This window comes from Salminus brasiliensis, chromosome 15, assembly GCF_030463535.1.
Source record: "Salminus brasiliensis chromosome 15, fSalBra1.hap2, whole genome shotgun sequence".
Classification (NCBI taxonomy): Eukaryota; Metazoa; Chordata; class Actinopteri; order Characiformes; family Bryconidae; genus Salminus; species Salminus brasiliensis.
In genome coordinates, this window is record NC_132892.1 from 27,805,297 (window position 1) to 27,822,899 (window position 17,603).

Genomic DNA, 17,603 nt, shown 5'->3' on the forward strand with positions numbered 1-17,603 from the left:
AATGTAACCTACTACACCTAAACCTAATTCTACCCTCAACCTCGACCTAAACCTACTAATTGCTAATACAGTTGGCGGAGAACCTTCAGGGCTTGCCACACCTTCAGAGTAGATCGAACCATTGCCTGGAGTGAAGAAATACATGTCCTGTTTTTATTTAATAACTACATGCAGTACACGTAATAAAAACTGTCTCAGGTCTGGTTTCTGTAGCAACTCATACTCCCATAACTAGCAGAGATGATGAGCTGCTCTCCAGTATCAACACCATCATCTTCCTTCATCCTGAGGTCGCCCTCTCGTTTTACTGCCTAAACTTAACCTACTAAAACTAAACCTAATCCTAGCCTAAACGCAGGACAAACCTTACCCTAACCCTACCCTGAACCTCAACCTAAACCTAACTGAACCCTAAACGTAACCACAGTAGATGGTGACGTTCTGACCGTCCCTGTCCATTACCCCTTTTTAGAAGTGGACTGATAAAATCACACTGCTGTCTATAAGATCAGCAGTCCAGTCTGAATCAGTGGTAGTAAGCAGCAGTGTGTATGATCTCTGCTGGTGTGAGCATCAGTACTGGTGGATATTTAGTGAACGAAACATTAAAGACTATTAAAGACATTAATGACTATTGTGAATCATGCATTAATAATGACACCCATCATTATATTAGAATCAAATTATTATAATATAAATAACACACAAAATCATCTCATCTATCAGCTAGATGAAGTGTAGGAGCATGACGTGTGTTTTTAGAAAAGAACAGGACAGCACTGCCACCTGGTGGTAGGGGGCAGTATCACACTCTCAAACTCCAGCTCACAGCACACACAGAAGTCAGACTGTAGGAGAACAGAACTTCTGGGGTTTGTTAAACTCACGATCAGAGAATCCAGAAAACCTGAAAACAGAGTGGTGTCCTCACTGATCTTACTAAAGGACTGAAGAGGCCTCCACTAAAGCTAAACTCTCATTTCAATCAGTCATAACATTAAAACCACCTGCCTAATATTGTGAGGGTCCCCAAAACAGCTCTGGCCTCTCAAATCATGGACTCCACAAAACAATGCCAGCATAAGCTGTTCAGTAGGGTGTGCTACAGTAGCTCACCATGCACATCAGTGAGCCTAGGGCACCCATGACCCTGTTGTAAGTTCTCAGATTGTCCGCCTATGAAGCACTTTTGGTAGGTACTTGATTTGATCCAGTGTTCTTATTATTTTAAGATGATTCCTCAATATTTTAAGATACTTTCATATTATTTTGAGATGATTTCTCAATATTCTGAGATTTTTTCTTTTTATTTTGAGACAATTTCTTGATATTTGGAGATAATTTCACAATATTCTGAGATACTTCATTTCTCAATACTTTGATACTTTCTTTTGGTTTTTGGCTTTTGGCTTTCTTTTGGATAATTATTTTGAGATACTTTTCATTATTTTGAGATTATTTATTGATATTCTGAGATGATTTCTCAATATTTTAACTTTCTCATTATTCTGAGATTTTCTCTCAATACTTTGATACCTTCATATTATTTTGAGATGATTTCTCAATATTCTGAGATACTTTCTCATTATTTAGAAATCATTTCTCGATACTTTGATAATTTCTCAATATTTTAAGATACTTTCTCATTATTTTAAGATGATTTCTCAAGATCATAAGATACTTTCTTGTTATTTTGAGACGATTTCTTGATATTTGGAGATAATTTCACAATATTGTGAGATACTGTATTTCTCAATACTTTGATACTTTCTAATTATTTTAAGATACTTTCTCATTATTTTGAGATTATTTATTGATATTCTGAGATGATTTCTCAATATTTTAAGATACTTTCTCATTATTTTGAGATACCTTCATATTATTTTGAGATGATTTCTCAATATTCTGAGATACTTTCTAGTTATTTTGAGACGATTTCTTGACATTTGGAGATAATATCACAATATTCTGAGATACTTTCTCATTATTTAGAAATAATTTATCAATACTTTGATACTTTCTAATTATTTTAAGATACTTTCTTATCATTTGGATATACTTTCTCATTATTTTGAGATACTTTTCATTATTTTGAGATGCTTTCTCAAGATCAGATCATAAGATACTTTCTTGTTATTATGAGATGATTTCTCAATATTTTAAGAAACATTCTCATTTTTTAGATGAATTCTTGCTATTTTGAGATGATATCCTCATATTTTGAAATACTTTCTTATTATTTTGAGATGATTTGAATGAGATAACATTTTTATACTTTGAGATAATTTCTTGATATTCTGAGATGATTTCTCTATATCATTTTGAGCTTATTTCTTAATACTTTGCCACTTTCTAATTATTGTGAGATATCTTCTCATTATTTTGAGATGATTTCTTGCTATTAGAATGAGATAACATTTTTATATTTTGAGACACTTTTCATTATTTTGAGATTTCTCAGTATTATAAGATACTTTCTTGTTATTTTAATATGTTTGGTGCTTTTGGGTGAATAAATAAATGTGGTTATTTTATTTAAAGTGGGGGAATGAACTTCCATGTACTCCATGCCTACATATCAGTGACGGCCTCCCGTTAAAGCTGACCTCTTGCTGTGAGCTGCACACTGGGGGTGTTTCCGGTACTCCCCCTTCCCGCCCCTCGCTGTTGTTCCCCGTATGTCTGGACGCTCGTGTGTGAGTGAAAGTGTGTGTGGAGCTCTGAGTGTGTGAGAGCTCTTCTCCGCTGGAGTCGCTCAGCCCGCGGCTCTCTGCAGGGAGCTGTAGCCGGGCAGCATGCGCTCTCTCTGGGGTTTAGTGGCTGTGGTGGCCGCCGCCACTTTCTACCTGTACCTGCTGTCCACCTTCCTGCCCGCAGCTCCGCCTCGAGCCCTACAGCCTGAAGCAGCACCTGCGCAGCAGCGAGAGGAGCATGAAGAGCACGAGGAGGAGCACGAGGAGGAGCGCAGGTGAGCAAATCACATATGGCCATTCACGACTCAGGACGTTGTGTAGCCCTGTAGTTCTGTATAACTTTTATTAGATGAATAACATTAAATTATAGTTTATTACAGAAAATTAATGCAAATCAATCTTATATTAATCAAATGCTTTTGATAATTGCACATACAGGGCTGTGCAGAACTAGTTAAAAGCCATGTATCTGGTAAAGCTGCTGATCTGGGCTGATTAGTTTATATAGAATAAATACAAAAAAATAATAGATTAATAAACAAATAATACATGTATAAATAATAAATAAACTATAGATTAATAAACAAATAATACATGTATAAATAATAAATAAACTATAGATTAATAAACAAATAATACATGTATAAATAATAAATAAACTATAGATTAATAAACAAATAATACATGTATAATTTGTATAATAAGTGTGTGTACTCACTGCCCCTAACACATGTGTGTGTGTGAATGTGTGTTCACTACCAGATGGGTTAAATGCGGAGGATACATTTCGCTGTACACTGTACAGTGACAAATACGTGCACCTTTACCTTTTTACCTTTTTTTTATAAATAATAAATAAACTATAGATTAATAAACAAATAATACATGTATAAATAATAAATAAACTATAGATTAATAAACAAATAATACATGTATAAATAATAAATAAATAGTAGATTAATAAACAAATCATAAATCCATAACTAATAAATACACTTTAGAATAATAAACAAATAATCAATTTATACATAATAAATAAACTATAGATTAATAAACAAATAATACATTTATAAATAATAAATAAATCATAGATTAATAAACAAATCATAAATTCATGAATAATAAATACACTTTAGATTAATTTAAAAAAATAAACAAATAATATATGAATAAAGAATAAAAAACAATAAATTCATAAATACATAATAAATAATAAAGGCCATTCTCAGTTCCAACCCAACACCTAGTTTATCTAATCAGTCCTTCAGTAAAGTAGATCGAGCTAAAATCACCCCCCCCTACTTCCAAACCACAAAGAGCCATTTAAACAGGGGTACCCAAACTTTTGATGGCTGTAATAAGCTGTAATAACATTAATACACAGAATGCCCCGTATTTAAAGGTGGTGGTCTGATCTCCCTGTTCAGTAAATAGGTTATTACAGAGTCTGATAGCGTCCCCTTTGTGAAAGCTGGTTCGCAGCAGCGCCTGTGTTAGGTGGTATAGGGTGTGCATTAGGAATTGGGGTCTCAGTGGAAATGCAGATCTGCGCAGTAAACTGGGGGAAGGGGGGGACGGTGCACACTGAGCTGTGAGGTTTAGTAGACAGAGGTGAAGATGATGAAGGTTGTAGAAGTGGAGCACCTTTATCTGAGCTACAGTGACCTGTGACTGCTGAGGGGTTACAACTGATAACAGAAGAGGAACCTTGAACCCACAGTGTCGCGTGTGTGTGTGTGTGCACACACACACTCAGATGTTGTTATAATAACATCTGAGGACGTCCATTGGCATGTTTTGCATCATAGCTCTCTTGCTTTGTTGGTCAGCTGATCTCTGTTGTTTGATCTACGCTGTGAAGTTGAGTATTCCCTCAGAAACCCACCGACTGGACCACCATCAGGTTATCACTGCTTATAGAGTGGACGTTGTGGACATACAGAGAGATGTGAGGTCCTGCAGAGAGAGGAATGGAGTAGATTTTATAGGATAGGCAAGAAACTTGTTTAAAACCCTAAACAACTCTTTAACCTTAAAGGCCACGTTGTTTGAGAGTAATGAGAGGAGAGAGCGCCATCTACCCACCTGGAGAGAGCACAGCTGACTCCGGCTGCTGATGGTAAAGCAGCATGGCTCAGGATGAAACTCTCGACCCCCGGGTCATAGTGGCAGCCCATTAGACCGCTGAGCCACTAGGAGCCCATATCTACACCTAAACCTCCTCTGAACCTAACCTTAACCTACACCCTAATCTACACCTAAACCTCCTCTGAACCTAACCTTAACCTACACCCTAATCTACACCTACATCTAATCTCAACCTAACCTTAATCTACACCTACATCTAATCTCAACCTAACCTTAATCTACACCTAACCCTAATCTGAACCTAACCTTAATCTACACCTAAACCTAATCTAAACCTAACCTTAACCTACATCTTAATCTACACCTGAACCTAATCTGAACCTAACCTTAATCTACATCTGAACCTAACCTTAATCTACACCTGAACCTAATCTGAACCTAACCTAAACCTACACCTTAATCTACACCTGAACCTAATCTGAACCTAACCTAAACCTACACCTTAATCTACACCTAACCCTAATCTGAACCTAACCTTAATCTACACCTAAACCTAATCTAAACCTAACCTTAACCTACATCTTAATCTACACCTGAACCTAATCTGAACCTAACCTTAATCTACATCTGAACCTAACCTTAATCTACACCTGAACCTAATCTGAACCTAACCTAAACCTACACCTTAATCTACACCTGAACCTAATCTGAACCTAACCTGAACCTACACCTTAATCTACACCTGAACCTAATCTGAACCTAACCTTAACCTACACCCTAATCTACACCTACATCTAATCTCAACCTAACCTTAATCTACACCTACATCTAATCTCAACCTAACCTTAATCTACACCTAACCCTAATCTGAACCTAACCTTAATCTACACCTAAACCTAATCTGAACCTAACCTTAACCTACATCTTAATCTACACCTGAACCTAATCTGAACCTAACCTTAATCTACATCTGAACCTAACCTTAATCTACACCTGAACCTAATCTGAACCTAACCTAAACCTACACCTTAATCTACACCTGAACCTAATCTGAACCTAACCTTAATCTACACCTACATCTAATCTCAACCTAACCTTAATCTACACCTAATCCTAATCTCAACCTAACCTAAACCTACTCCTTAATCTACACTTGAACCTAATCTGCACCTAACCTTAATCTACACCTACATCTAATCTCAACCTAACCTTAATCTACACCTAATCCTAATCCCAACCTAACCTAAACCTACACCTAATCCTAATCTCAACCTAACCTAAACCTACACCTTAATCTACACCTGAACCTTATCTGAACCTAACCTTAATCTAAACCTACATCTAATCTCAACCTAACCTTAATCTACACCTAATCCTAATCTCAACCTAACCTAAACCTACACCTTAATCTACACCTGAACCTAATCTGAACCCAACCTTAATCTACACCTACATCTAAACTCAACCTAACCATAATCTACACCTACATCTAATCTCAACCTAACCTTAATCTGCACCTAATCCTAATCTCAACCTAATTTAAAACCTACACCTTATTCTACACCTACACCTAACCTAAACCTATACCTTAGTCTACACCTAAACATAATCTGAACCTAACCATAACCTACACCCTGATCTACACCTGAACCTTATCTCAAATCATCAGTAGGTTCTGAATAATAAATAGGGATTGAATAATTCGTAGGTACTCAGCTTCTAACAGCAGGTCATCAGAGAACCATTTTTGTAAAAGAAATGTGTGTAAAGAACCTTTTAAAGGTTTAAAGAAGTCAATGTTAAGGTTCTAAGGAACATAAATGCTCTTCACGCTCTTTTACAAATCTAGTTTATTTTATGGAACCAAAAGTGGTTCTTCTGTGGCGTCACTCAAAGAACCCTTTGTAGCACCTTTATTTTTAGGAGTGTATCGTTTTTTGTGTCCAGATCACAGTCCGGCTGGCCTGTGTGTATGTGGCTGCTGGATGGTGGATAAAGGTTAAGACTCAGGGTGAGGTAAGATGAGAGTAAAGGTTAAGTGTGTGGTTGCAAGGTTGGAAGTTTGGATGTCTGCCAGTGAATCTTTGGATCAGCACTATAAAAGCCATGTTGCTTTTCCTCTGAGGATGAAAACGCAGTTCTTATATTGATGGCTTTAAAGGCTGGATGAGATAGAGATCCTCTAGTGCCCCTGGGTGTTAGCGTTAGGATGCTCGGTTCCCCTGAAGTCTGCCCTTCTTTTCAAAACTCATCTGGCTCGTCTAGACGTTCTGTAGGATTCTTCAGATGTTAAGTTTAGTGAGTAAGCTTTCCTATTCTGCTACTGCCAATTAACCGACCCGTTCATAACTCCCCCTAGCAATGGTCCCGACACTAGGAGGATAAGGACTTAGCACAGGTCTCCTCCGATGCAAAGCCTCTCCTGTCTCTTTTTGAACTGCTGCTGTTTCAGCATCGCCGGGCAGCCGAAATGCTCGGAGGTCAGGGCTGGGTCCCCAGCTCCACCGCACCAGCGCACCACCAGTCCAACAGACACCTGTGCCAGCCAACATTGCTTAAGTGTGATGAGGGGAGAGAGCACCATATACCCACCTAATCTACACCTAAACCTAATCTGAACCTACACCTTAACATACACCTTAATCTACACCTAAACCTAAACTGAACCTACACCTTAATCTACACCTAAACCTAAACTGAACCTACACATTAACATACACCTAAACCTGACCTTAACCTACACCTTAATCTATTCCTAAACCTGACCTTAACCTACACCTTAATCTATACCTAAACTTAACCTTAACCTACACATTAATCTATACCTAAACCTAAACTGAACCTGCACCTTAATCGACACCTAAACCTAACCTTAACCTACACATTAATCGACACCTAAACCTAAACTGAACCTATACCTTAATCTATTTTTAACCTAACCTTAACCTAACCTTAACCTAAACCTTAACCTACACCTTAATCCATACATACACCTAATCTGAACCTAACCATAATCTACACTTAAACCTAACCTTAACCTACACCTTAATCTACCCCTAAACCTAATCTGAACCCGTACCTTGGAGCTTTTTTACAGTTTTGATGAATTATTACATTTCCATTAATTTGATTAATTATGATGAATGATTACACTTGATTATGCTGATAGTTCAGTTACTGGTGGGGACATGCTTAGGTGTCCAACCAAACTGTAGAACTGTCTTATTTAAAAAAGTGAGGAGCGTCTGATTTTCCATTATATGACCAGAGATAAAAAGGTACCGACAGACAGACAGCCTGACAGATAGACAGAATGGAAAGAAGGCTATTCAGATGCTGGTGGCCGTGACACAGTTCAAATCCTGAGGAACATCCTGCTTAGATCTGCTCTCCAGTCCACTCGTCATCTCTGTTACTTTATCCTCAGTGACTCTCGCTGCATTTCGGACTCTCAGTCCTCGGAGTTCCCAGGTCACGCTGTTATGTCTCACAGTGTAACGCAACCCATAAATTTCCCCCCCAGCAAGTGGCCAGCTCCTCAGATTCTCTCCTGGCCAGCAGAAAGACTAGACGGCTTCTGGGGCCCATGACACACCCAGCACCTGTCTTCAGCCTCAGAACGTCTTCTAGGAGGAGACCACATTTACCCGTTACATTCTGAAGACTTGTTGATGGGTGAAGACATATGCCAAGATACACTATGTTGACAAAAGTAAAGGGACACCTGCTCGTTCATTGTTTCTTCTCAAATCAGGGGGTGTTAAAAATGTTTATCCTGCTTTTGTTGGAGTAACTGTCTCTACTGTCCAGAGTAGAAGAGAGAAGGCTTTCTACTAGATTTTGAAGGAGCATTGCTGTGAGGTGTTGGTTGCTTTTAGTTTACAAGAATGAGGTCAGGATGTTGGATGAGTTTCTTAAGGAACTGGAAACGGTAGATGAGTTTGGCTGAGTATGTTCGGCTGTAGGAAATTGAATGCTGTTTGTGTCTATAATGATGCTGCTTGGCCCGGAGCCAGAGGGACGAGAGACAGTTAAAACATCACACAATTCCTTCTGGAGTGCCCCAGGCTTCTGGAGAGAGAGTGAGAGAGAGAGAGAGAGAGAGAGAGAGAGAGAGCGAAAGGGAGAGAGGATCTTCTTGAGAAGTGAATGCTCTTGAGGACACTATGCAGCCAGTGTCCTTGGCAGGACAGAGTTACTTTGTCAGATGTGACTAAAATAAAGTGTATAATAAATAAGTCAATAGAAATAGGACTTCAAGTCAGAGGCAGAGAGAGAGAGATGCTGTTTCTGAGTAACTTGAGTTACTTAAGCAGTCAGAATAACAGAGTTTAAAGGGAAACAGTGGAAGTAGTATGTAGTAGTATGTCCAAACATATATATATATATAATAGAAAAATTGTTTCTCACAAATTAGTACTGCTAATTAACCCACTCGTTCATAGCTCCCCCTAGCACTAGCAATGCTCCCGACTCCTGACTAGAAAGCTATGGACTTTATATTTACCTTGTTGTCCAATGCAGCATTGCCGGGCCCCACCTCCACCTCACCAGAGACCAACCGTTAACAGACCAACCGGCCAACATTGCCTAAGAGTGATGAGGGAAGGCAGTGCCATCCACCCACCTGGAGAAAGAACGGCCTCTTGTGCTCTCTCAGACTCTGGACGCTGATGGAAAAGTGGTATGGCTCTGGATTGAACCCCCTGAGCCTGACCCGGGCAGTGGTGGCTCAGCGGTTAGAGCACCAGGCTATTGATAACAGGGTTGTGGGTTTGATTCCCATGTTCGGCAAGCTGCCACTTTACCACGGCAAGGCCCTTTACCCTCTCTGCTCCCCGGCGCTGGAGTTGGTTGCCCACCGCTCTGGGTGTGTGTGTACTCACTGCCCCTAGATCACTTGTGTGTGTGTGTGTGTGTGTGTTTACTACCATAGATGGGTTAAATGCGGAGGACACATTTCGCTGTACATAGTACAGTGACAAATACATGCATAGATGTAGGTTAAGGTGTAGTTGTAGATTAAGACAATTTACAGTTTGCTAGTTTTTCCTTTATTTCTTTCTCAGTTGTGAGTTGACTCTGACAGGAGTTCCCTGGGTCATTTTATAAGACAAAACAGATGACCACTGGACTGTGGACATTGTCACTGGGAGGTCAGGCTGATTTATATGTAAAAAAAAAAAAAATCTGAAATTCTCTGCCATCTGTGTGTAGATGTTGTAGTTTTATGAGTGGTGTAGTTCATCATATAGGAAGTAAGGAGCTATTTGAGATTCAGACAGAAACATGCATGTGGTGATGTCAGCATTTTCATAAAGCTCAGTTGTTAGTGACCAAAATGCTCAGTCACCATGTGTTATCATGAGGCCAAAGCGCAGACAGAAGCCTCAGGTTATCCGGATATGTGTGGATGGGCCCTCAGACGGGTTATTTGGGCCTATTCCACAGCAATACAGGACCAGATCTGCCCATTCATAAATCAAATAAATAAATAAATAAGTGATTTAGTGGTAGGGTAGTATGGACACACACCCAGGGCAGTGAGCAACCACTCAGCACCTGGGGAGCAATTTGGGATTAGGTGCTTTGCTCAAGGACTCTTCAGCCATGAATGTTGAGGCAGAGAAAACACTGTTCCTTCGTCACCCCCTTGCCAGTCCAGGGAATCGAACCAGCAACTTGCTGTTCCCAAGCCTGCTTATTTAACCTTTAGGTCAGCTGAGTTAATGAGAACTAATCAGCTCATAAACAAGCCCCCTAAGTTGAGTGACGGGGCATGTGTCATTGCAGGGAGTCTGCTAAAATGTGCAGGGCAAGGTGCCTCCAGGACCAGGCTTAAGAAACACTGCTTTAGGCCACAGTTCCCCCTTAAGACGCTGTGTCTGACATCTCATACACTGATATCTTGTAAAGCTGATACACGTGGTATTGTAAAAGAATGGGAAAGGGGAGTTTGGAAAGTCCAGAAATTTGACTGAAGCACCACCTGTTGGGCTTTTCTAGTCTCTGGATGGACTCTTAAGGTGTGTGAAGTGGCCTACAGACAGCGTAGCTCTGTTTTATGACACTACACTCCTATTTGTAGTGCAGGGAAATTCCCAGGGAAGTGAAGATGTCTTGAGGGGTCCGGTGTGGGTGTTTGAGTGTGTGAATGTGTGTGTGGAGTAGGAGTGCAGTAGGATGATCACACTGTGTAAATGTTTCATGACGAATGAACCACCGGTACTGACCCAGAAAGGGCCACTTGAGTGCCGGAGAGCAGCTAGCGGGTGTGTTCGGTCCTCCACTAGCTGCTGGCTGCTAGCTGCAGTCACTGCATATCCGCCTCTTTTCTGTGTGTCGTGCATGTCTCTCTCAGTAGTGCGTAAGCGAAATTAAACCCCCTGCTTTCGGCCTGCGGGACGCTATTAGTGCCTTGCTCTGATGCCTGTCTGGCCAATGGGACTGCCCCACATGGCTCGGGTTACCAATAGCAGCACGGGACGTCTTTCGTTAGCCAATGAAACCAGGTGACAGGACCTACAACACTGAGGGCACGGCAAGAAACTACTGGCTTTATACTGCCTCTGCCTGGCAGATATTAGGGGGAGTTTGTTACAGGCAGTGGGGGTCACTAAACACACACACTCACACACACAGCTGTGAGAGCACCATGCTATTTCCATCTCACGGTTGTGTCATGTTTCATTTTTGCCTCCCTCTCTCTCTCTCTCTCGCTCTGTCTCTCTCTCTCTCTCTCTCTCTCTCTCTCTCTCTCTGTTTTGTAGGAAGGTTCTCTGAAGCTGTTCATGTGTTGAAATGTCACAGAATTAATATCATCAATAATGAAAAAATAACAATATTGGTGCAGGAAATTTATAAAATGATTTTCATTCCTATTGGTCATTTTTTTCAGAATTTTAACCCTTTTTACCCAACAGTTACCCAACCCATACATATTCTCCCTCTATCACATGCAATGCTTTGAACACTGGGAGGGTGAAGGCCTCCCAGTGGGTGAGTCGGGTTAACCATGCTTATCTGAAGAGTGGAGTTGTGATATGTGCATTATGAAGAGAACACTCTGTGGAGAACACCTTATCTAGAACGCTCTGTTTGAACAAAGAACAGTGTTGTGAAAAAGTTCAGAAAGACGTGGTCAGAATGATCACCAGAGCTGTATGTGAATAAAGAGACTAACATGAATATAATAATCGATGAGGTTCTTCCTAAATGTTCTCAAAATGCTCTTTGTTTCACAGGAGAAAGTTTGAGCCCTACGGCAGACTGATGGTTGGCTCTTTGGGTCGATATTCCAACCAAACTGAATCAACCCCTTGAACCCATGATTTATTTTTGAGACCTAGTATTTTACTACATTATTAAGTAAGACTACACTGTTTGAAAAACAAGATCTTAAAGAGATTCATGGCCTCATTTGCTAGAACATTGAAATCGATTACATTTCGGTCTACTGTCAATGTTCTGACTGAGCCAGACTGGATGTAGTCATCTTTGTACTGTGAATTTAGTGGATTTAGTTGATTTGTAGAGCTGTGAGTGGTAAGTGTAGTGATATTGTGCATATCATGCTTCTTTTGGCTCATGTCAAAGTTTAAACTGGCTCAGAAATAAACACTAAGAAAATCGAGAAGCCCCTGGCTGTATGTCCTGGGCCCCCTGGGGCTCCCCGAATCCACTCTGAGAACTGTGGCTGTAAAGCAAACAGGTGGAAATGCCAAAGTCTGATGGTTTTATAGTAAACATAATGGATTTAGAAATTTACAGCATCTACATTTTTTTGAATATTTAAATATACACTATATAATTTATAATTGTCTATAAAAAAACTGTTAATATTCAGTAATATGCAAATGTTTGATCTACAGAGACACACTTCTGCATATTTTATACAGTTATGGTTTATTTGCTTAGTTTATTATCATTTATTATCATTAACATATATACATTTAAAATTTTTTCCAGTGAACAAATAGAAACATAGGTGTCCAAACTTCTGCATACACCAGTGTCCTATTTTTATGCTTTACATCCAAACTTGTGCCAACCAGCAGCTTTTCTCTCTTTCCTACCAGCTTACATTTCCCGTCGGATCTGGATGAGTTGCGGGAGCTGGCGGAGCTGCTGAAGTTCTATAAACGGCAGCACACGGGTTACGTACTGCTGCTGTACTGCAGCGCCTACCTCTACAAGCAGTCCTTCGCCATTCCTGGCTCTTCCTTTCTGGTTAGTAGAAAAAAGAACACCTACAGCAGTTTACACAGTTTTACTGGCTCAGTTGAACGGACAGAGATCAAGCCTATAGATCTGCATATGGCCGTTGGCATGCAAACACCTTCCATAATAGCAGCTTTACAGGAGAAGGAAAAAACCTCCTTATTGTTTGATGGAATTCAGTGTACAAAGATTTTTTCCAAGCCATTTTAGAGCATTTCTGTTGGTCCAGTCATCATGAAATACTGATACGATATAAGGAACGTTATAAAAAAACAGCAAAATAAGATAATCTTCATTATTTTTGGCTCCGTGTTGTTCCCAGAACATGTTGGCTGGGGCGCTGTTTGGTCCTTGGCATGGTCTGTTCATCGCCTGCGTTCTCACCACGGTGGGCTCCACAAACTGCTACCTCCTGTCCCGCACATTTGGCAAACGCCACATCGTACGCCTCTTCCCCGACAAGGTGGCCATGTTACAGAGGAAGGTGAGTTTCCAGTTAGAAGCACTGTTCCATTGGCCCTGTCGTCGGGAGATTGCTGGTTTGATATCTGGAGGAAGCACATAGGGGAGACCTAGCTACTGGGACTGAAATGGAAATGATGATAATTGAGTTTAAATAAAAGAAATACTAATATTTGATTAATATCAAATCACTATTTAGGCAAACCCTGCTCCCCCAGGGTTGGAATCGCTGGACTGGTTGTACCTTATCACTGGACAATGCAGTTGTGCTTTGTCCAATTACATTTGTCTTAATTTAAATATCCAGTCAAATGGATAGAAGAATAATATAACTGCTTACAATTAGTATAATCTACCTGTTGAAGGATATATTTCTATTTGTTTTTATTTACTCATATTATTATTTTTTAAATTTTACCTACATTCACATATTTATGGCTCCACACTTCCACAGTTAATGAATTTCGATACAGTACACATACTTTCTATTAACTAGCCTTCAGTCCACACGTGATGGACGTGTGAAGAGTGAAGTGTGTTGAAGCTGAATCTATCCAAATCATGAGTTGATGGATGTTTAATACACACAAAACCTTTGCATGTATTTCCTCTGATTATCTGCAGGAAAATGTTAATCTTAAAATAAAAAAATGCAAGATGTCTGTCCACCAAAAGACGCTTCAGGTCTTAGGTGGGCTTCCTGCTGAGGTTACCTGTCTAGTATATGTCTGAATTGAGTGTGTGATGGCTGTGTATGTCCAGTAGGTGGTGATCTTTCACCGCACTTCAGTCATAGTTGAAAAGACTTGTGTGTGAACTCAAAGAATTGACCTGGAAAAATTTACTAACACGAATATTCCCGAACCTTCTTCTGGAGGTTTTAAAGTTCTGCTAGCAGGGGTATCCCAAAACTGATTAACAGCTTCGAGGCTGGTCTTACTTTTGAAGTTACGTTTTCTCAGTTACGGCTGCAATCCAGAGGCACTGAATGTATTTTCTATTCTATTTTATTTTATTAATCAATATATTGATTAGTTCTTCTATCCACTCACTTCAAAGTTACATTCTAACATTTATAGACGTATACGTACAAATCCAACACACATCAACCACACCACAGCATTCCCACCCACCCCCCTTATCACTCCACCCACATAGTGCCAGGAGAGGCACTATATTAAGGTAGACAAGAGATTCTCCCCAGCATTTCTCAAACAGTTTGTTTTTTCTTCTGTTAATTAAATCATTTAAATGATTTATTTAATAAGTAAATTTATTAAATTAAATATTAATTAAATTTTATATATATATATATATATATATATATATATATATATATATATATATATATAGGGGGTTTATGTGATTTCCACCTAATAGTAATACACCTTTTAACAGCAAGGAGTGCTTAAAAAAAGATCTTAAAAAAGATTCACCCCTTTTTTTTTTATTTAAATACTTTTTAAATGCTTTTTTAATGTTTCTTTAATGCTTTCATTTTTCTTTGTCTGTATTTTGCTGTTTATGTACGGCTCTTTGAATTGCCACTGTGCGTGAAAGGCGCTATACAAATAACCTGGCATCGCCCTGCCTTGCTTAGTTCCAGCAGGTTTTCAAGCTGTTCAGATGTATCATAGCCTGTATAGTGTGGCTAAGCTGACCTACGTCAGTGCAAGATTAATGAAAACTTGATTAATTCGTCCTCTCTCTTTCTCTCCGTCTCTTCCCCCCTTCCCTCTTCATGAAATTCAACCTCAGGCAGAAGAAAACCGAAGTAGTTTGTTCTTCTTCCTGCTTTTCCTGCGGTTCTTCCCCATGACGCCCAACTGGTTCCTGAACATAACCTCTCCGATTCTCAATATTCCTATCCCCATCTTCTTCTTTTCCGTCCTCATTGGTGAGCAGCCTTCGAAGGCAGAGGCTGAAGTGGTTCGTCCAGCTCAGTCGAAGCTGAGAAATGCAGTGTTGTTAATGTTATTTCAAACTCTATGAAAATGGACAAAAGTACCTCAGACAGCTAAAAGCAACAGTCGCGACCTTCTTGAACCCTGAGACTTGTTTGTCCATGTTTGTAGATGACAGTGTGTCACACGGTGTCAGAAACCACATAGGAGATTACTCCTAGCTCAGCACTGATGGAGGCAGCTGTGTGGTGATTTAGGAGGGAGGTTAGCACAGTTCTGATTGATTCAGTAGTTTTGCTCTGAACTACGAGGCTTATTCAGCAAACAGGTAAGCAGCACCTTTGGCTTTACGCAAACCGCATGCCTGAATCATCACACACTTATCTCAGATAGTCTCAAAACGTGCTGCGGCTGGGCTTTAGTGTTATTCCCAAGGTGGTTTGACACTGTACGACACACTGCTATCTATAAACACACATGTAGTCGGCTTTAGGACGCTCTACTACTGTGTTTAGCTATGAAACATTTATGTCCATTATGTGTTTCACACTATTTATTCCCATATATATATATATATATATATATATATAATCATCGCTGTCCAATGAAAAACATGTATCTGCAAATGTAATTCAGTAAAGTCATTTTGGAGGATTTCTATTGGTCCATTCATCCAGAATAATTTACACAGTGTACAGAAGCAGCTGCAGGGTTCAAACCATTGAGAATTTTTTTTTATTTTTTTTATTAATTTTTAGTATTCTTTATCATTTACATTTACATTTAAGGCATTTAGCAGACGCTCTTATCCAGAGCGACTTACAAAAGTGCTTTGCTATTTACCCCAGAAAAACCTCAGCTAGTTAGAATAATTAAAATTAGAATAATTTGAACACTGTAGCTGCTTCTGTACACTGTGTAAATGATTGTGGATGAGCGGACCAATAGAAAGGCTCCAAAATAAATAAATAAACTATTTTACTTTCACTTCCAATTTAAGGTTTTTTTGCTTCTCCTGTAAAGTTGCTATTTTGGAGATACATGTTTTTAAAAAGTAAAGTAAAGTGCAAGTATTTGTCATTGTATAATGTACAGTGAAATCTGTCCTCCGCATTTATCCCATCCGTGGTAGTGAACACACGCACACACACACACTAGTGTACTAGGTGCAGTGAGCACACACACCCGGAGTGGTGGGCAGCCAACTTCAGCACCCGGGGAGCAGTTGGGGGTTATGTGCCGTGCTTAAATGCCCTTCAGCTGTGGATTAAGGGGCGAATTTAGACTTCCCCATTTTCATTGGACAGTGACGATATATGCATGTCTCCAGCTATTTAAAAATGTATGATATTTGTGTAATTATAATCTCTGATGAGATTAGCTAGAGGTGATTAGAATTTGCCTTTTAAACATAGGCCTCAAATAATCAGAGCACAAGGCTTTCGTTAGCACAAGGCCACGTTTGCAATATTAGCATGTCATTCATTTTATTCTTGTTCATTCAAAATGAACTTCTCTGCAGGTCTGATCCCCTACAACTTCATCTGTGTGAGGACAGGGGCCATCCTCTCCGAAATCACGTCTCTGGACGATATTTTCTCCTGCCGTACATTGCTGCAGCTGCTGCTGATAGCCTGTATGGCCTTACTGCCAGGCGCCCTGATCCGCCGCTACAGCCAGACTCATCTCAAACTGGATGGCCTGGAGGTCAACGGCCACCCCAATGACTTCAACGACCGCAAGACCAGATGACGCAACCCTGCTGGTATCGTACAGCAGGGGTGTGAAACACTGGTCCTGACTGCTGGGCTACACTGTTTACCAGAAGCTAGTTGATCCAATGATCTTAAAATGGTGGTCGATTGACAGGATCTAATTTACACCGTTTTTTATTAATTAAGTGTGGTCGATCAGCTTAGACACGTCTGACAAGGTCTGAAGTTTACATTTGTAGTTTTGCACTGGAGCTACGAGACTAACGTAGGTAGCTAGTAATGAACAGATCTGTGCAGCATGGCTAAAAACAGTAGCAGCACATTTTTAATGCACTTTTGTTGGTTTTATAGATAGAAGTGTGTCGAATTTGGACTTGATGCTATCTAATAACTCGTGGGGTTGGTGGGGTATTAGGCTTCCATTACCGGCTACTTGGCCTCGTAGCTGCAGTGCAAAACAACCTTCAGAAACTTGCATCTGTACCGAGAGGAAACTTTGTAAATTAGATTTTTGTGGAACC

General features: G+C 39.8%; 1 protein-coding gene across 1 annotated transcript; it reads left to right on the plus strand.

Annotated features, from left to right (window-relative positions):
• The first annotated feature begins 2,795 nt into the window (after positions 1–2,795).
• Positions 2,796–17,119, plus strand: tmem41ab (transmembrane protein 41ab). The gene is made up of 5 exons (XM_072657691.1): positions 2,796–2,968; positions 12,860–13,010; positions 13,324–13,485; positions 15,222–15,360; positions 16,890–17,119. Exons 1-5 carry the CDS (start codon positions 2,796–2,798, stop codon positions 17,117–17,119), a joined length of 855 nt encoding a protein of 284 aa, XP_072513792.1.
• The last annotated feature ends 484 nt before the right edge of the window (positions 17,120–17,603 follow it).

What these genes read in the sequence shown, in the direction of transcription:
- tmem41ab (XM_072657691.1), top strand. Translation starts at nt 2,796, where the DNA reads ATGCGCTCTCTCTGGGGTTTAGTGGCTGTGGTGGCCGCCGCCACTTTC. An exon ending in TTCCTGGCTCTTCCTTTCTG is followed by an intron (nt 13,011 to 13,323) that starts GTTAGTAGAAAA and finishes TGTTGTTCCCAG; the next exon opens with AACATGTTGGCTGGGGCGCT. An exon ending in TGGCCATGTTACAGAGGAAG is followed by an intron (nt 13,486 to 15,221) that starts GTGAGTTTCCAG and finishes ATTCAACCTCAG; the next exon opens with GCAGAAGAAAACCGAAGTAG.